Genomic DNA, 20,762 nt, shown 5'->3' with positions numbered 1-20,762 from the left:
GAAATGAGCGATAAGGAGAATAGTCAAACGCACATTGTGTTTTTGTGTGCGTATGCGTGCATGTGTGTATTGCCGTGTGGGCAAAGTCTGTCCGTGTGTTCATAATGGTGTTTTGGTCAACATGTGTTGGGTGTTAATGCATTCCTAAACATCCAATCGTGTGGGTGTTTTCTTTTATTCAAATTTCCCCTTCAGATACAAGTTGCTCAGACGTAAAACCCACCAGCCCCTGGCCATCGCCACGGTCCCCACGGTAACAGCCATGTCCCCTCCCCCCTCTGAAGATCTCCATCGCTGGCTCCATGTTTACTCCGGCACCAAATTGTTCTACCAAGATAAAGGCCTAAGCAGGTGAGATTACTGAAATGAGCTCTAGAGCAAACGCCGGCGCCGCAGCAAACCGTGTGTGCAGAGCCGATCGGCGAGCTGCCGCTGATGCCGATCTTTTAATACCGCTCAAAGATACATTAAGCAAATATCCCAAAGAATTAAATTGTTTTTCACACAGAGTCCCCTAATCTCAGTTTGGCACTTGGTGGAAGCTAATTTTTTTTCCCCCTCCATGCTTGCTAAACGGCTCTGGGTGTACTCTTTTTGGGTTTGTGTCTATTGTGCTTCGTTCAAGTAGTAAGCTGCCAAACTTCTAAACGTGTCAGCACTTTGCAGTATTGTTTTTGTTTATGTCCTATGGAATAATTCATGGGAATATAATTTGTGTTTGTTTAGTTAAAGTCACCATATTAGCGGGACTAACAGTACATTTTATATATATATATATATATATATATATATATATATATATATATATATATATATATATATATATATATATATATATATATATAATTCAGTTTATTTTGTACAGCCCAAAATCACAAATAAAAATTTTGGTTGAAAGGGCTTCACAATCTGTACGCAAACTCAAAAAAAACTTTCACGGGGAAAAAAGGAAGTCACCTTCAGGAGAGCAGCAGAGGAGGATCACTCTCCCTGGATGAACAGAAGTAATAGATGAACAATGTAACAAAGTTACAGCACATTCAATGAATGAATATGGCAGACATTATTCATATAATGAGTGGTAGGCATGGACCACGATCCAGATAACCACGATCCATGTCAGCCGAAGAAGATAGAGAGTAGGGGCATCAGCATGGCCGCCATAGCAAGAGGTAGGACCAGGATGCAGGGCCAAGGAGGCAGAACCGGCTCCAGACAGCCACAATCCATGGAAACTCGAGTCGAGAAAGCACAGAGGCTCCCATCCAGGAGGAGAGAGAGAAAAGGAGAGAGGAGCTCAGTGTGTCCTATAGCAGCATATCTCAGGGTTGGTGCCAGCGCAAACCTGAGCCAGCCCTAGACATGACATAATCCCTTCTATTCCACTATTAGAGCATCAATATCATTTCAGTTATTTTCTTAATTCATTTAATGGAGGGTTGATACACAAGTTGGTACTTGTGCCAGATGTTTGTCCATATTAATATTTGTTTTTTTTTCCATCTGGAAACAGCAAATACAATGAAACATCCTCAATTGTGAAAGTGCACTAACTAGATTATGGAAACAGCCTTTGCTGAATAAATTCTGATGTAGCAAACATTTGACTCACATGACAGAACAGCTGTTTCTGCTGTTGGTGTCAACTTGGATATACCCATGACATGGCCAATTCTAGCTAACATAAAAGAACAATTAAAACAATTAAATCCTAAAAACCTCCCTCCATATTTCTCCCATGAATGGCTTAGATAGCAATGGAGACATGCAAGCCTTGCGCACAACTAAAAGTTGCTTGATAACTGAATCGAAACACAGATAATGTAGTGCTCTTATCAAAAACACCAATGCTGTCTCTCAACAGATTCACCCGTTACCATTATCAGTTAGTGGTACATAATGACGTGGGCTACTCCTCAGGACAGATTGTTCCTGCGGTGACCATGGCAGGGGTTCCCTACCACTCTCCGTCTATCTCTGCCCACGCTGTCAATCACACTGCTGTACAGGTCACCTGGACACAACCCTGTAAGTTTAATTCATCTTTTTAAACACACAAACACAGTCTGCCCAGCAAAGCCACGTCATTGTTGTGTAATCTACGGTGATTGTTTTGTGACATGGCAATTACCAAAAAGTGACTCCTTCTCTTTTGATTTCTCACACTTCTCCCTCTCTCTTCGTGTCTTCCTTAGCTTTGCAAGACCTACAGGGAGAGGTGGAATCTTACTTTCTGACAATAATGTCTTCCTGGTTTAGTCAAATCTTGGCTTTCCCTCCTGAGATCATGTCCACAGTGATAAGTGACCTTTGGCCCAGCACCACATATCTGTTGTCAGTTCAGGTGTCCAACGGAGCACATAATACAACTAAGGCAACGGTTAACGTCACCACAGAAGATGGAGGTATGTGTGTATACAATTGTGTTATATTTGGCCAACAATCAATCTTAGAAATTACTTTGGATATGTGTGAGGGTGTTATTGTGCACAATACTGTAAATACATACGAGTGTGTCCCGCACAGTACATAAATTCAATACATCCTAGAGAGGGGTCTGTGTTAATGTGCTTCACAGGAGATGTTAAACACATCATGTAGTGAGGCATGAAATCAATACAAAGTGTGTATGGGCCAGATTTAAGGTGTTGTAAAATACTGGTTGGCACCACATGCGGACAAACGCACACAAACTGCACACATAGCCACACACACACAAGCAACGCTCTACCTGTCAAACAAGACAGCAAACTCTGCTGTTCCCAATGCCTTATAATACCATACATCACTTAATCTTTTTTTTTTTAAGTATTAGTCTAGGGAGAAATACATATATTAAAAAAAAAAGTGAAATCCTATCAGTCTTTTTTATGTTAAGTGTGGAAACTTGCACCAAACTATGTAGTGACGTCCTTACGACAAACATCAATTTTGACTTTCTTTAGCTATGAATTGCACCGGCTATCTAACTGTCATCACAACTTTTCTTTCCATTTTCCTCTCAAACTCACAGCCCAGTCTCTCAGCATTTAAGAGTTAGCTTTCAAATCACTCTGTGGAATCATACATCAGAAGTTGTTCAATCTGTCTGTTATTTTCCTTCTGTCTCGATTACCTCCTCAATCCTTCTTCCTCACCATCTCTCTTTCTCTTTATTCCCCATCACCGTTCTCTTTCATTTTCAGTATTATCATATGTCAGAGGCCTCTCTCTTTTCCTCTAATCTGAGCAGTATAATAAAAAGTGCATTAAAAACATTAGAAAATCATTAGGTGCTAAAGGCAAAGCATGGCTCGTTTAACTGAGAGGGCTCTGGAGGTAATTTCATTATTTTACAGCCATAAGAGTGTGCACAGACACACACACATACACACACAGACCAAGGCCAAATGCAGCTCAACCCTACCAACCATCCTAACATGGCCTGCAATCTATAGGGCAATGCTAACATCAAGACTAATTGGCAAGAAAAATGTGTGTGTCTGTCTGTCTGTGAGTGTGTGTGAGCGAAAGAGGCTCAGTGTGCAGTATTGCGTTGATAATGCCATCCTGCAGTAAATGAAATGTAGAGCAGTAGGTTGGGTTTAGGTAAGTGCATTGGCAGCAAATGAATTGGGTTAACTTATCTTAGCTGAGTGCATTTTCACTTAGAATAATAGATGGAGTCTGTATGATTACCTCTCTCACACACACAGTCTTATATGATGTCCCTCTTTTTGGTTTTCTGTCTCACTTTTCTCCTCACGACCTGATCTCCATTGATGTGTGAAGAACATTTTATGCAATTAATGATACCCTGTTTTTAGTCTTCCCACTGTATCTATATCTATATCTTCTGCTTTCACAGAATATATCTTCCATGTCCTGCATTTTTCTGATTTTGTCATTTACTCCATCATTTTGCCTCTGTAACTGTAAGTAATTTCCTATTGGTTGCCATATTAAATTAATCACCATAGGGGTTTTCAGAAGTTATCAAGGACAAAGAGAATTTGATCGACAGGGCAGTGGAAGACAGAGAGAGAATGTAATAACATAGCATGGTAAGGTAGAGAATAGACATTTACGACAGAGAAAAAGTGAGGGAGTGAGCTGACCATCCAAGTCAATCTATTATTCTTGGTGAAAATGCACTCAGGTAAGTGAAGATAAGCCATTCATTTGCTGCCAATGTACCTACCTAAACCCAGCCCCCTGCTCTACATTTCATTTACTGCTTGATAACATTAGCAACGCTGTACTGCACACACACAGGGATACACAAGTGGTTGCCCTCCCTCACTAACACACAGACACATAGTCGTCCTGCATTGTATACACACCGACACACATTCTCTGTTTCTTTCTGAATCACACGCACAAACACACTCTGTCATGCTGTACACACAATCACATACCTATAAGCTGCGTGTGTCCATGTCTGTCTCTTTCCACACAAATATGATTTGGCTTCACCTTTTGAATGTTGAAAGTGTATTCCAAGAGTAAGAATGTTACATGTTATAAAATATCATTGTGCATTCTGGGAACCTCATAGTCACAACACATAGTTTAGACATAGCAGTTTTCTCCTGACTGTTATAGGCCTGGCACCATTTTAAAGATTTAATGATATGGTTTGTGTGGCAGTTCAAATCAAATTTGTGAGGAAATATGCCTCGGAAAGTCTGAACAACAATCCCATCTATTGCAGCACTGTTCTTACTTTCCTACAACAGTCAAGATAGTCTATGTGTAAAAGATGATAGTGAGAGCATTGGTTTCAGACCACAACTTAAACTTGCATATTTGAAGATGGCCACATCTTGAATGTTCGTATCTTCAAGCCGTAAAACATTCTGTTCAAACTATTTTCTGTACTCACATTTGCTATCCTCAGAGCCAGAAGGGATTTCTGCCCCAGAGGTGGTTCCAGTCAACAGCAGCACAGTTCGTGTGCTTTGGTTCCCTCCTTTACAGCCCAATGGAGCAGTCACTGGTTACTACATCTACATTAATGGCCATCTTCATGGCAGTGTAGACAACAGCTCAGGCTCCTACCTGCTGAGCGACCTGCTGCCTTTTACCGTCTACAACGTACAGGTACACACCATAAAAATCAGATAAGCTTACCCAAACGCAGACACACAAACGCACATTATGCCTGCTGTGTTTGTGTATTTCAGGTGGAGGTTTGTACTGTGTATGCATGTGTGCGGAGTAATATTACTCAGACAACTACTGTGGAGGACCTGCCTGCCGACCTGGCCACACCACACGCACATGTGATCAATCCAAGGTAACAGAGATTTTTTGCAAATATTTATTTTTAAGTGAAGTCTTGTACTTTCTACATGGACTCTTCTGTTTCTTTTTTATGGAAATATTGGTTCATAAGCATTTTAAAGTGTTTCATCTGGATTCATAAAACTTTAACGCTTTTGGTTTAAGTGTAGTGATTGTTCATCGGCAGCGCAGAAGCTTGGTTTGTATTGTTTGACAGAGCAGAATCAACACAGCTGTCACCAAAGAGTAAATGTTTTGTCTTTTAAAGGCAATACAAGATGTTGGAGAGATAAAACAGGACTGGTAACCTGTATTTCAATAAAGAATAACATTATTTAAATATTGTTTTACGCAATTTCAGTTGTACTTTAAAACCACATTTTACAGTGAAACTTCCATAGAAATGGGCTTCCATACTATTTACCATATTCATATAAACTATCAAAATTGATAAAATATTATGATAAACTGACATTTTATTTGCAGTCAGTTTTATTTAATTCATCTTTAAAATGCTCCTCTTCCCATAGTTGACCTAAATCTCAATGTTGCAAATCTTACAGAGGCAGAGGAAGTGGTGATTTGTTGCTTTCCTACACTTTCCTGTGTAGGAGACTGTGTAAGTTGTAACTATGTGTGTTACTACACAGGTCTTTCTCCTGCCAAAGATGTCAGAGATAAAAAAGAGGAAAATCAATAGTGAGAAGTGTATAAAGACACACACACTCTGACACTGTAACTCAACTTTGTCGGGCATTAACCATGAATGTGTGTTTGTGTGTGTGTGTGTGTGTGTGTGTGTGTGTGTGTGTGTGTGTGTGTGTGTGTGTGTGTGTGTGTGTGTGTGCGTGCATGCGTGTGTGTGCATGCGTGTGTGTGTGAGACAAAGTTCTTGGGTGCCTCCCAGTAGTGTGAAAGGAGTGTGAAGGAGAATATATCTTTCTCTCACTCTCCATCTCCATCTCTTCTCTCTCCATTAGGGTGGTGAGGTTGGACTGGTCCCGTCCAGGCAGACCCAGTGGGATCATGCTGGGCTATGATGTTTTAAGACGGACCTTGAGGTCATGTGCCATTGGGTCAACAGGGGTCACATCCTCTGTGGGGGAAGAGTCAGGCGGTGTAAGGTTCAGATGTTCGTACCTGCAGTGTCCTGCCAGTCATGGTGTGTGTGGGATGTCCTGCTTCAATCCTGACATTCAGGTGATAATGTTCTGGCCAACTTTTGGTACACATTGTTTTTGTCCTGTATGAAGTTAGGCTATAGGATAATCTTCATCCATTTGTTTATTCATGATGTACATTACAACACTACATTAATGTGCATGTTGGGCTGAAGGAAAGAGTACTGTTTACAGGTTAAAACAATACAATACAATATTGATTGGTCTGTAGGGGGTACAGCATTTAAATTTTTTGTAAAGTATATTTTTTGCCTAGAAAAACACGTTTTTCCACATATAATGATAGTGTGTTGTTGACATATGTAATGAATAACACGCCGTTTTGAAAAGCATTCTACTACATGGTTACATTTTAGAGGCTGATGTTTCACCTCTCTCCTGCTCTGCTTTTCTACATTCATTCTCTCTTCTGATCTAATCCTCTCTCCTCTACCCTTTTCACCTAAATTCAAAAGCCTCTTTTAACTAGAACTTGTCATAAGTAATCATTAAAACCACAATCATCAATCATTGTACAACAACAACGTGTAAAAACAAGATAGAGGATCCAGGGTCTTTGCTTTGGCTGCTGATCTAAAGTGGAGAATACATTGTTGCTGTGTACTCCCTCAGGATATTAGTCACCAGACATAGACACAAAAGCACAAAAGAAACACAGAAACCCACAAATACATACTCTCACATTTCCTCTTCCAATTGCACACTATTTAAGTGGTCATTTTTTGATTCATTTCTCGAAGCAGATTAACTTGTCATCTGCATTCACTTCCTTCCTTGTGTCATTGAATGCCAGCCAAGTTGGCACAGTGAATCCTCCTGCTATACATTTACACCCACAGCAAGCAATGGTACAAACAATGACAACATTTTTAGGCCATACACACCTACTTTAGAGACACACTCAAGTACCTCGGAAAAAATATTCTATACCCCAAAGAACATTGTGTATTGGTAATGTGGGTGTGTTATATATAAAGACAGCCTTTAAACAATATTTTTTAGGGAGTTTGGACCGACAAAGGAACAAGCCTCGTAAAGACGTTTCTCTTTGGCAGTCTGTGTGGTTGTGTGGATTTAGTTTACGTATTTTCTCATCCGTGTCAATGTATTGTATGTCAACCAGGTTTGCTGCAGAGGGCTGCCGTACACTAAGAAACCACATCATCATTGCTGTGAGGGCAGTTACCTGAGTTTGATTAATTCCTCCAATCCGGTCTGCTGCAATAGCAAACTGCTCCTAGCGCTCCCTAACCACCAGTGCTGTGGAGAATACTATATTCATGTAAAAAACAGTGAGTGTCAAATGACTTCATATGTTTACACTTCCAAGGGATTTGCACTTTTCTACTTGAGTCTAATCTTTTCCATGTCGTTCAAGTGTTTCCTTCATCTGTCCTTGTCTTTGTAGATGAAAACTGCTGCCCTGACCACAAGCAGGGCCGGGTCTCAGTAGGGCTGGGTGACAGCTGCTGTGGGGGGGTTCCTTACTCCATGAAAGGCAGCCAGCTTTGCTGTAGTGGGAGCCTCCATGATGACTATGGGGTCCAATGCTGTGGCGGCCATATTGTAGATGATACTCTGGTGTGCTGCGGTGATGCTGAGAGTGGAGAAGTGCATACATGTACCCCAGGTGAGTAAAGAAAACTCTCAGATTCAAACATAAAAATCCACTTTTGTTAGAATAAAGGGAGAAATGAAAATATTCTGCACTGATTAGGTTATTTGCCCAACAATGAAAGCACATTTGGGTGAAGTTTGATGGGATGCTGATCCTTCTGAATAGAAAACATTTTTTATCTTGAGAAAACCCTTTGTTGTAAAATCCAATCAACAAAAAGGCTCTTTGTTCAGAAAACCAGTTACTCTGGCCCAAAAAGGACTTTGTTAGTTTCGTCCCTGGTGACGTCTTCTTAATGTTTATGGGAGGGAGAGATATAAAATCATAGGACAAGAGAGAAAAGCAAAAAGGGTTGAGGTAGACACATGGTGCAGGAACGTAGGGTCGTTTCCCTTTCTTCCTCTCCCGCAGTGTCCCAAAGCACCCGGATACCATGGCACAGATGGGACCGTGCATGTGTGTGTGTACGGGTGTGTGTGTATGTGTGTGTCATTAGACATCTTTGTCATGGCAGATGATGATGAAACACACTCGGGATGGCACCGTTGAGGGCACTGCCAAGCACACAGCAGGACAAATACACACTCATTCTCTCTCCTACACACACACACGAACACACTTTTACACATATAGACTACATGCACCCACACATACACACAAACACACACACAGAGTCAACAGGGTGCCCTCGGCAGGGTTCGCTTAGTGTTGAGTGCCAGAGACAGACACGTGGACTCTATTCATCACCCATAAACAATGGCCCATATGGGCAGGCCTACAGTTCTCCATTAGCCTAGCCGCAAACACACTGATACACACACAAGATCCCTCCCCAGACAAAAACATGTGCATGCTGACAAAAAAAGTTCCTAGGAAGCAAGAAATCAGAAAAACAATTATTGATTTTTGATTTCATTATTGTTTTTGTACTCTCCCATATTTTAGAAACTTGCTCCCCCTTTTTTCCAAAATGTTATTTTTTTATTAAATAGTCAAATATACTCTCTTTTAGAGTTTTTCCGCTCAAACATTGATCTCATGTACAGAGTTTTGTTTGTTAATTTGATTTGACATGGAATTTGAGAGTCTTCTGCTCTGTTTCCTTTCCTTCTCCCTCAAACAGCTCTCTTCCAACAAAGCACAGGCTATATGGTCATCCTTCATTTAAGGTGCCCTCCCAAGGAGTGCATATGCTCGCCACCTCCTTTTCAACTCCATATTCTTTTGTAATTTATTTCACATCTCCTTTGCTCCTTTGTCATCTTCTTGCTTACTTTTCCTGAACTTGTTTCCCTCTCCTTCAGCTTTTTTTCCTTTAGCCTTTTGCTCCCCCTCTCTCCTTGCACCACCTTCTTTTCCTCCTCCTCCCTCTCCCTTCCTTTAGGTGCCCCCTTCCCATCCACTCATCAGTCATTAGCGTTAGCTTCCCCATTGAGAACATATGGTATGATGGATCGCAGGGCTAGCGGCGTTAGCAAGGCTAAGGGCCATTTGCCGGGTGCACTGCGCTGTCGGGGAGCCGTGGGGCTGGCTATGCAACCTCGACCCCACACGTCTGCTTCAAGACACTCACACTAACACACACAACACACAGCAACACCTATTATAGGATATGCTACTTAACCTTGGCACCACTCACTCTTGTCAGTGCCTCTCCATGTCCAGGGTTTTGTATTTTTAATGATACAGAGAGAAACAGATTTGGGAAAGAAATACAAATAAGAAAGCATAAAATAAAATGCAAGCAAGAGAAGCATAAAATTATATATTTTAAATAGATAATAAATAAGTTCAACAATAAAAATGTAAGCAAAATACTATGAAAAAATGTAAATTATGACGAGAGAGAAGGATACAAATAAGGTATAATTTGATACTCACAATAGAAAACATTGTTATTTAAATGTACATAGTAAGAAATATTGCAAAATTAAACATAAATGGTGACGAAAGGAATACAGAATTAAAAAGTTGTGAAATGTATCAAAGACAGGAAACCGAAAAGAAAGAAAAAAACAGAGAAAGGGAGGGAAAGTGAATGAGAGAAGGAAAAAAACCCTGGAGAGAACAGAAGAGTGGTGAAGAGCTAGATGGAGCAGATTAAAGGAGGAGTGAAGGGTATCCCATTGTGCCCAGCTGATAGACTAGGTTAGGCTGATGTGATTATGGGGTCCCTGAAGTGCGATCTATCACACATTACCGTCCACACTGTCAACAACCATACACACACACTGCAGGGGAACAGCAATGCCAGGAGACAGCCGTCTGGCAACAGATACACATACCGGCTTGCGTGCACATGTGCACAGGTAGATATACACACAAGCATCCACGCACAACACCATTCTTACACAACAACACACACTCACAAAGAGCGTATATACTGTAGATACACGGTTCTATTCACATCTACACTCATACAAAATTATGCACCACACAGTTGTATAAGCACTCACACATACACATCTGCACAAGACTTTGAAACAGGAAAACCGGTGTGAATCAGGTGAAATAGAGGCCGGGTCAGAAACGTCACCTCACACAACCTGTACCAAAGAAGAAAGAAAGCCAAAGCTCAGACAGTAGACTGTTCTCTTCTGAGTGTTTCTTTAGGTTTTGCTCAGTTGACATTATTCCCGTCCACCTTACCCCAAGTATGTGTTTCTCATTTATTGTACTCAGTCATCCACATCTGACAGAACTCATGTCAGTTTAAATCAGTACAGTACGTGTCAGGTGTAGATGCACCTGACACGTAATGGCTTGCACCGCACTTGCACTTTGGTGTATAAATTAGGCTTCAAATCTATTTTCCTCCAATTTACAAGTTTAACTACATTAATTGTGTATACATATCTGCTTACATGTGTCTTTACACAAACGTACCTTGTTAATTAGGAGGAATATACTCTAGTAAATGTCAGATCTTGCTTAAACTCTGCCTCGTTACAGTCTTTGGGGTATATTTGAGATGGTCTGTATAATCCTTTCCTCAGCATTCTGTAGTTATACAATAACACAAAGTCTCCATGCTAAATCCCTCCCTTCCAAATCTGCCAGTTTGTTTAAACAGCTTTCATTTCACTTTCAAGTAGATTAAATACTGTTTATTTTTGGACAGCCGTGTCTCAGTTTTTTTGCAGCATATCCTCCCGTGTTGCAGGTTCGAGACCAACTTTTAAGCTCTTCACTTGCTCCTCTTTTCTTCTCTCGCCGAGTTTGTATGTAAGATGTTTAGCTAGGACTTAGGTGAGATTAGATGGTGTTTGGAAGAACGTGTGTGGTGTCTTTGGCCTCCCGTTGCTCCCTGACTCTCCCAAAGTCCCCCGCCTCGCTGTGCGCGCTCCACTAATCATTTCCCCTTCATAGTTTTCTTTATAGTGTTCAGTTCTTTAACTCTTCCATTTGCCCTTCAACCCCACCTTCCCCATTTGTCACTGTGGCTGTTACCATAAATGCCATCCCCACCTCACTTTTTCTTAAAGTAAGTGAATCTTAAAATTGTATGCATTTCTTTAACTCCTTCCCTCACTCCCTCCCTGTGTCCCAGCCCAGCAGGCCCATCCAAACGTTCAAGGACAAATCTGAATATCCCTTTTCACCGTTTAAGTGTTAAAAGCCTGGCGGTGCCGGGGTGTTATCTTAACGCGCCTTGCCGTGCCATCATCAGAGCGCGTGATGAAAATGGCTGTGATGATGCTAAAAGAAAAAAAGAGGAGGGGGAAAAAAAGTAATAATCAAATATGTTTTTCAAGGGCACAGTGACCATTTGCTGGAGGGAAATTATCCCAGTAGTTAAGCTAGCTCACTCAGAGCCTGGCGGAGTTGTGAGAGTGGATGCGTTTTTGTGTATATGTGTGCAAGTGTGCAAGGTTTATTACTTCAAGTTGGTGCATGCATGCCTCATTTTCTGTATGTGGCTGTCGGATTCGGTATATGTTTCTCAATGTGTTTGCATTTTTACATGTTTTATTTTTTTGCGGAGAGACACACCCTTTTTACATGTCCTTTTTTATTTCGGCCAAAAGATTTGTGTGTGTGTGTGTCTGTGTGTGTGTGTCTGTCTGTGTGTGTGTGTGTGTGTGTGTGTGTGTGTGTGTGTGTGTTTATCATTGCCAAAAGACCCTCATCAATGATGGGTAGCAAATGGCCAACGGTAGTGCATTCCAAACAGCGGCGTCTGGCTGCTTTAGAAGATCGAGTACTCTCTGAACACAGGAAGACATTTCTCTCTCTGTTAATGTATTTATGTTGATGGCTTTTCTATTAGGTTTACTTTAATGACTGGCAAGTATAAAACCAGAGGCTGTCAGGAGCACAGAGAGGAGGACAATCTTGTGTGTGTGTGTGTGTGTGTGTGTGTGTGTGTGTGTGTGTGTGTGTGTGTGTGTGTGTGTGTGTGTGTGTGTGTGTACTTGCCTATGTTTTTTTATGTTGTTGCTGTTAAACATTGTGGATTTAACAAAAGTTTTCAAGTTAACAATATTAAAAGACATAATTTCCGGGTTTGAGCAGGGAGAGAATGTGATACCTTGATGTTCATACTGCTTCACATTAAGTGACTACTACTTGATTTATGGGGTGTTACATTTTGGCTTTTTGCACTGAAATAAAGCTGTACAAAAAGTTATCCAAACTAATGAAATGAGTGTGCCTCAGTGCTGTAAAAAATCCTCCTTGAATTCTGTCAGTTGTTTAAAGGCAACAAAAACACAGAGCTACCTTCTTTACGTTATTTATTGCCTCACATGTCTCCTGTCTTCTGCTAAAAGTTGTACAACTGGAGATGCACACAAGGCTTGGAAGCATTAACATAGACATATAGGTAGCCACTATATAATCTATACTTGCTGGCCAACACTTGTTTTGAACAACCTGGTGATACACAGGGCATCTGCCACACCCCCAACTCACCAACTCTCAGATTACATTGATGACAGTGATGGATAACCTGAAAGAGGCGGTTCATGGGTCTTTGTGTTGTCAGCTACAATGTCTGTGGTAGGGTTGAGGACAGAATGGGTGTCGGCAGAATGTTTAAGCATTGAAAAGCATATGGGATTATCTGTGCGATGAATACATCTGCTCTGGAGTCTTCTTGTGTGTCTGCTTTAAAAGATGTAGTTCTCGTTTTAATTCATTAACATCTTCAAGATTGTGTGTTTTGTGTGTGTGTGTGGTTTTTTTTTAACAATGGTTATATCTATCTCTATTACTTGACTTTTGCTTTGAGATTTTATTCCTTATTGTATTATTGTTCATTAGTGCTTTTTTAAATAAGTTATACACCTATCATTTTTACTTCAACTGTGCTTTACAGTCCTGTCTATCCTTTAAGTTTATTTGTCCACCTTTGTTATCCTTGTCTCTATCGTTTTTTTTTTTATTTCTGTATAAGTACATCAAGAGAGAACAAACTGAGTTAAGTTTCTTGTATGTCCACACATACTTGGCTAGTAAAGGTGACTCTGATTCACGTGACTTGATGATTTTGGTGAATCCACAGTAGATTGCAAAATACAGTATGTTACGTTCTTTATTTTAGCTAAACTTGCTCCTCTCATATCACATCTTTTAATAGTTTTTTCCTGTTTTATCCATTTGGCAAACTCTTTAAGTTGAGCATTTATTTATTACAATGTCTATATTCATCTCGGTCCCTCTTCTCACACAGACACTAAACACACACACGAACAGCTGCTTGTTGTGTCTCAGATTTTAGTGAATCCCTGTAGAGTGGTCAAAATATAACTGCCACCAAAGCATTTCCCTAAGCTCAGCACACACACACACACACACACACACACACACACAAACACACACACACACACACACACACACACAAACACACACACACACACACACACACACACACACACACACACACACACACACACACACACTGAAACAAACACTCAAGACTCATACAGCCAAAGATGCACATACACACAATGTCACACAAATGCCCAGCTGGTAATGTTGTTGAGATGAATAAAAAAAAAAAAGACAAGAGGACAACCAGTCAGCTGGGAAAAGAGTAGGTGTGTGTGTCTTTGATTATGTGTGTGTGCTTGCTGCCCCCAACATCCACATGCGTGTGTGTCCACATGGGAACACTGTGCACTGTGTGAGAAAGTCAATCCACTGTGATTTCATCTCTCGACATGGTATATAGTCTGGTTCCTTTGGAGGACAAAGTGTATACACTTTCTGTGTGTGTGTGTGTGTGTGTGTGTGTGTGTGTGTGTGTGTGTGTGTGTGTGTGTGTGTGTGTGTGTGTGTGTGTGTGTGTGTGTATCCCAACCAACACTGTATATTTGAGGCTGATATTGAGAGTTTCATGAAAACTGATGTAGTTTGTTTTAACAAATGCATAACAAACAACAGGTTTGATAAGGATAACTTTAATTAGGTTGACTACAAGTTGTGACCAACAAGATATTGAGCAGGATTTAAAAGTTCAATTTGTATCAACTATAAACAATAACTCAACAAAAATACATTAATAGTTGAGTTGACAATATCAAATATCCAACCATAAATATATTTAGAACTATGAAAATAATATGCTGAACTATAAAAAAACATTAACAAAAAGGGTAGTACTGTTATGTAGAAGCCTGTATCATGATAATTCTAGATGTTTTTATTGTTAAAATAGCCTGTCACAGATGATTTGTTTATACATATCATTTGCAGGGACTGTTTGGTTTATTTCTATCAGATACTATATACAGTAAAGCTTTCTGCAAGCAATAGTAATTTAAACAATTTGAATGAAAACACACAAAAACACAAGTTCAAACATGTGTGATGAGCTTGTTCTTTAATAACTACATCAGCTTGTATGTGCTTGATCCTTTCTATGTATGAGTGTGCACGCGCAGATGTGTATTTCCAGACTGCGTCTATGAAAGCTTCTTCAATGTGACTGTGTGTGTGTGTGTGTGTGTGTGTGTGTGTGTGTGTGTGTGTGTGTGTGTGTGGTGTGTGTGTGTGTGTGTGATGGTATGTATTAACACAGACTGAGTATGTGTGCACTTGCTTTGCACTTTGTGCCAAAACCCCTCGTAATATATTCAGGTATTTAAAAGTGTTAGGTTTGTTTAAAGTTGTGGAGGGGTTTTGGTCTCCTAGAGAGCTCGGATAACCCTAATCCACAACACACATTTTTATCAGTAGTTCATTGGCAGGGCTAAATATTGACTTATCATTAAGTGGAATGACTGAAACCCTAATAATAATTCACGTTGTCTAAGCACCTTGTGTTGACGCGGCGCTCCCGATGCTATTAACGAAAGTATGCAAATCCAACGTAAATCTGAAGATTAGGGCTGAAGCATTCTGCAATGCTAGTGAGAAAACAAGAGGTGTGTGTTAAACTGTTGTCAACACATACACTCACATGCATACGCATGCACAAATGCACACAGCTTACAGAGAGGAGGATAAAATAGTAGGATGTGTGTGTTTCAAAACGGTAACACAAATGTACATGCATGTCACACAAACCCAAACACAGATCATGCTTACAAAGACAGGGATTGAATTTCTGCTGAATGGGGGATAATTCAGTAGTGAAGTTTAGCTACAGAGCAGTAAACAAACAAATCTAGACCTATGAACTGAATGGATGCAGAGAGAGAGAGTGATAGAAAGGGCAATAGTGGATCAGGAAGAGGAAATGAAGAAGATAAAAGATGATGAGAAAAAATATGGGGAAAGAGAAACAGGTAGAAATGTTGGCACAGAAAGAAGGGAGGAGTAATAGTATGATAGGATGATGGGACAAGTAGTTAAAATAAAGCATTGAGGAAAGCGAAAAGAAAGACTTAAAAAAAAGGTAGAACTTGGACTACATAGGGAAGACAAAGATCAATGTGCAGATTGGGAGATATAGGTGTAAGTAAGGGATGTGGCAAAAAAGAATGATCAATGAATGAACAGATTGATGGAAGAGAAGCGGCAGGATATAAGTCCTGAACTTCAGATCAAAGGTGATAGAGTTGCCATTTACTTGTGTCAGAAAAAGCAGAAGAGAGCATCGATATATGCAGTGTTTTTTAACAAAGCCGATACATATAAAGACAGTCTGACTGCTTGGAAGTCAATGGAAGAGAGATAAATGAGTAAGAATTATGACTCGCAGAGGGCCTGGTGTCCGGGCGGGAGGGAGGAGTAGAGGTGAAGATGCCGAGAGGAAGAGGGATGAGTGGAAGGAAGCTATTTTGGAAAAGTGTTGAGCTGTTTATTTGCGCGTCATTGAAGCTGAAGTAAGGCGCTGAGGGAATTGGCCACCAAGCCCCCACTCTGCAACAGCTGCCGCTGCTAAGTGAGTTACTAGCCGTCAGACTGCCTTTATGTCACACAATCAAACACACATACACATGCATTTTTCTGTCACATGTTGCTTGTGATGGATGCGGTGAGGATATAATGCACTGCAACAGCGCAGGAGAAAATATGTGCCATAGTCCACTTCTGGCCTTTAAGTGAAATGATTGCCTAAATGAACCGCTTTTCGTGTGCGCAAAGAGTGAGCGCTGATTGGGTTGTTAAACAATAAGTTATTTATCACTCCACAACTAGCAGCAGCCCCATTAAAGGGTGAGGCCATGGTACAATGCAATGACTTAGTGTTTAATGTCTGCTGTCAAATAAAGTGGGCAACACAGCTGGGGGTAGATAGTGCCACAGATCAGCATGTCATCGGCTGTTAGAATGAATTGGCTAAATACCTCGTGAAAGTTAGATTATTTAAAAATAAACTAAGTTATCACAGAAGACCAGGGGTTGTTATAACATTTCAGTCTGATTTAAAATGAGAAGCCTTTTTTCAATTGGACTCTCATTAAAATACGATTTGTCCTTTTTCCATCAGCATGATATTTTAGTTGAGCTGTGTCGTGCCATGCCATGCTCATTTGTATTTTCAATGCATTCTCACAGTGGGGGGTTACTTTGCTGACTCAGTATTATAGCAGGACAATTTTATAGTCCTAATCCATTGAAGGCCAAAGCTTGACAATCCTTCCCCTCAACTAAGCTAAGATGCCAAAGTAGCCACATTGGCTTAACTTGTGTTATTAGGAGCGCCACTGAAGAGAAGGCACCATGTGTACTCCCTTTAAAGGTCCCATACTATAAAACGAGGCTCTGTCCTGTGGTCCGCCCTTCAAGTGCAGCTTGATCCGGTGGGTCAAAATGGAGCCAGGTCTCTGTAAAAAAATATGGGCTCAATAGTCACAGACCGCCCATTGCTGGTTGAGACAGAATTTTCCTGCGACTGGACATCAGTCAGGAGCAGACTGAGTGGTGGAATAGCTGTGGGTCCCAGTGAGTTTGCTTGGCTTCCATCTTGTCTCTCCTGGGGCGGCATGTTTAAGTTGGTGTATCTCATTTGTGTGAAATTGGAAACAAGTCAGTATAGTACTAAACATTTAGCTAACCTTATTTATTCAATAGGAAGAACATTATATGCCAAAGACTGAATTAGCAATTATTATGAAGAATGAAGGATAACTTTAACCGGTATGGAGACAAAAACTATATTTTATCCACCAAGAATGAGTCTTTCTACTTCAAATGTTCAGACATTTTAACAGTTTTCATTTGTCAATCATTCAAAGTGACTCAAGTTATTTGAATTTGAAATATGAAGCGCTGGAGAATGTGGAGAAACATGGCTTGGAATTTGATATTCAGCTGCAAAACATTTACAGGGAAATGGAGTGATATGTATTTTAAATGTCACCTTGCTGCTGAAGGTGAAGTGGTAGCAGAAAGACATCACCTATCACTGTCAGAGATGGCAGCTCTCTGAAAAACACACTTTCTCTCCCCGTGCACACTTTCGACAGGCTTGCCTGAATATTACTGCTGTACGAAGAGATGACTACAGGAGAGAAAAGGAGGCTTAAAGGGGAGGAGAAGAGGAAAGGAGGATAAGAGTTGATAAGAGAAGATGCACACTAATATTCAGAGCAGTGTAAATACTGTTTCTTTGCAGACTGGAAAGTAGAGGTTGTGAAGAAGAGGAAACAAGAGTTTGGGAATTGTAAATGAGACAATACAGCATGGCCACGATCTTTTGACAGCATATAAAGAAAAGAAAAGGAGGTGAAGGGAAGGGATTGGAGGGAGGTGAAAGAATAATAAGATGAGTAGTATTTGAGTATTTTGATTTGCTTAAGTATGGAGATGTAGAGGTGATGAGAAAAACAATAGAAAGGCTATTGTTTTTTGCCAAAGTGAAATACAAAATAGACATCACTGTGGAATGTAAAGGTATAACCTCAGCATGTAAACAATATAATTGTGAGTATATCCAGAACTTTAAACTGATTCATTAGAGGATTTAAATACACAGTCGTCATTTGTAGTCTTTAAATGAACAGTGGAAGGTGTTCCATAAAAAATCTTTACCTGCTGCAGTAGGATCAGAAATCAAATGTATTCAAAACAATAATGTGATGTGTGTTTTCTTATCTCCAGGTTTTGTCTGCTGTGGTCAAGAGTATATAAACTCTTCAACCTCTCTGTGCTGTGTAAGTAATGACGGATATCCCACAATACACCCTGCTGGCAATGCCACAGTGACACTGCAGTGCTGTGGGTCAAAGGTCATACATCAGGAGGAGAAATGCTGCAATGGGATTGGCTATGACCCTCAACGACACGTGTGTGCAGATAAACCCACACCCGGCCTGCTGATGAAGGTATGTGAGAGAATGTGTGTGGCGTGTACAACTATTTGTGTCTCTGTGTTTATGTTTATACACTATTAAATTATTGTCTTCTCAAAGATGGTGAAATCCACTCATCCACTCATGTTGTTTTTGCCACATTTCTAATAACCGAGCATTGTTTTGCCAACATTTCTTGTGTTCAACAAGCATGTTAAAACTATATTTACTGCAAAGTGCATATTAGAGAAAGGAAAACGAGGAGAGGTGACAAATTTACGAGAAAAACTACATTTGTACAGAAAACCAATGAAAAGTTGCATTCAAGTCACAAGGGCCTTTCTAGCTTCAGAAATGCAAACTAATCTGCCAGAAAAAAGAACCGCCCTTTACACGTCCAGTGGATATTGATAAGTAGAATTTCTCTCTCTCGCTCTCTATCCCCCAAACTCATTGTCACATCAGGAGTTGGGGATTCGGCCATCTTCCATTTATCAACTGGGGTCATGCGGTGTTTGTGTGTTCCTAAGTCAGCATGAGACAGCCGCCCGCATACACACATACACAAACAGAGGCACGCACACACAGGGACAAAGGGTAGGAACTCTCATTAGCTCTAATGATGTCATTAAGGACCATGCTTACCACACACTAACACGAACATAGCTACATTCTGCATGTATAGTGTCTTAGAGACGGAGAGAAACGCTTCAGAATTTGTAAAAGATAAAAGTAAGCTTCGATGAGATGAGTTTCTGTGGTAGTTGTACCAGAGTGCTTTGCAATCATGAAGACAAAAATCACTTCAAGCAAATAAAGAGTCTGAACCTCATAGTTACATTTTGTTCTCTATTCTTTGTCTCTCCCTTCCTCCTCTGTGCAGCACCAGTGTTTGCAGGGCGCTGTGTGTCCTATAGCTTTAGCTTCAACAGCTTACTGTGGCTTGTGTGACCTCGATCCATCTACAAACGCCTGCACATGGGTCTTGTCTGCGCACAAGCACCCTGATAAACCCTCCACAACATACTCACCTTCATTTAACACCACTCATGAAACTCTCACTCTGGGTCTGTCTACACATACAAACAGAAGTGATAACATATACAAAATGGCAGATTCATACAGTCACAGACACACTGAGAACCTACAATTTGAGGGGAGCCTATGCCCGTCCCATGAGGAGGTTGTGTACAGCGGAGATTCCAACAGATGCACCTATACAGGTAATTGTGTGTGTTCGGGGGGAACAAAATATTCGTTACACTTTAAATTACCTGACATTACCTTTGTAAATAGCATGGCTTATGTTTAGAATGTTTATATTTGTTTTGTTGTAACTTTTTGGACCTTAGTGTTGAGTGTCTTTGGTGACAAGTCCGGTTTTCTAACCACAAGGGCTTAGCTACCGCTACGTTCGTAATGCCTGTTTCATTATCTCACTTTAAAACAAAATGTTTGTACCACTTAATGCCTCCTGAAGCTCTTTAACTTCAACCAATTTCTCCTTGATTGAGCACGTTTTTCAGCTTCCTTTACCAATCACTGCTCTTCACTGTACTCTGCTGCAAACATGTGTGCTACTACTTGAAAACTAGAATTTGAGTTGGTTGTGTGTCAATGTGTGATCTGAGTAGCTGGACAGACTTCTGTCCAGAAAATGAGGATTGCAGTTTATTCAAGTAAAGTTACCTGACTTTGCACAAGTAGTTTTATCAGACTTTTCCATAACTTTACATGCTGTAGTTAAAATATATTTTTTAAAGGAGGTCAGCAGCACAAACATTAACATTTTGCTTTAATATTTTCTTTTTTCAGCATGCCTCTGGTTGCTTGATGTAATTGAGTTTTAAACCCTTTCCCCATTCATAGTGAATTTGCACGCCTGCTTCTGACCTCCGAGCCACGATGGAGAACAACTAGAACAGAATATAGCCATCTGTGAAACACACCGTTCATAGACATTTTGAACATGCGGAAACCAATTCTGCATTTACCCTAAATGTGTCAGCCGCT

The 20,762-nt window shown here is 40.5% G+C and overlaps 1 protein-coding gene across 1 annotated transcript in view; it reads left to right on the top strand.

Moving 5' to 3' along the window:
* ush2a (Usher syndrome 2A (autosomal recessive, mild)) overlaps nucleotides 1-20,762 on the top strand; it is a 196,158-nt gene that overhangs the window by 121,832 nt on the left and 53,564 nt on the right. The window contains exons 55-64 of the mRNA XM_068575666.1: nucleotides 196-351; nucleotides 1,865-2,028; nucleotides 2,196-2,405; nucleotides 4,880-5,082; nucleotides 5,166-5,278; nucleotides 6,246-6,465; nucleotides 7,570-7,738; nucleotides 7,855-8,076; nucleotides 18,559-18,782; nucleotides 19,633-19,972. Coding sequence (XP_068431767.1) covers nucleotides 196-351; nucleotides 1,865-2,028; nucleotides 2,196-2,405; nucleotides 4,880-5,082; nucleotides 5,166-5,278; nucleotides 6,246-6,465; nucleotides 7,570-7,738; nucleotides 7,855-8,076; nucleotides 18,559-18,782; nucleotides 19,633-19,972 — 2,021 coding nt within the window. The remainder of the gene's footprint in view (nucleotides 1-195; nucleotides 352-1,864; nucleotides 2,029-2,195; nucleotides 2,406-4,879; nucleotides 5,083-5,165; nucleotides 5,279-6,245; nucleotides 6,466-7,569; nucleotides 7,739-7,854; nucleotides 8,077-18,558; nucleotides 18,783-19,632; nucleotides 19,973-20,762) is intronic.

The sequence above is a fragment of the Clinocottus analis genome, unplaced genomic scaffold (genome assembly GCF_023055335.1).
Source record: "Clinocottus analis isolate CAN_PGR_092001 unplaced genomic scaffold, fCliAna1.0.p SCAF_1, whole genome shotgun sequence".
Classification (NCBI taxonomy): Eukaryota; Metazoa; Chordata; class Actinopteri; order Perciformes; family Cottidae; genus Clinocottus; species Clinocottus analis.
This window is presented reverse-complemented; position numbering and strand designations above follow the sequence as displayed.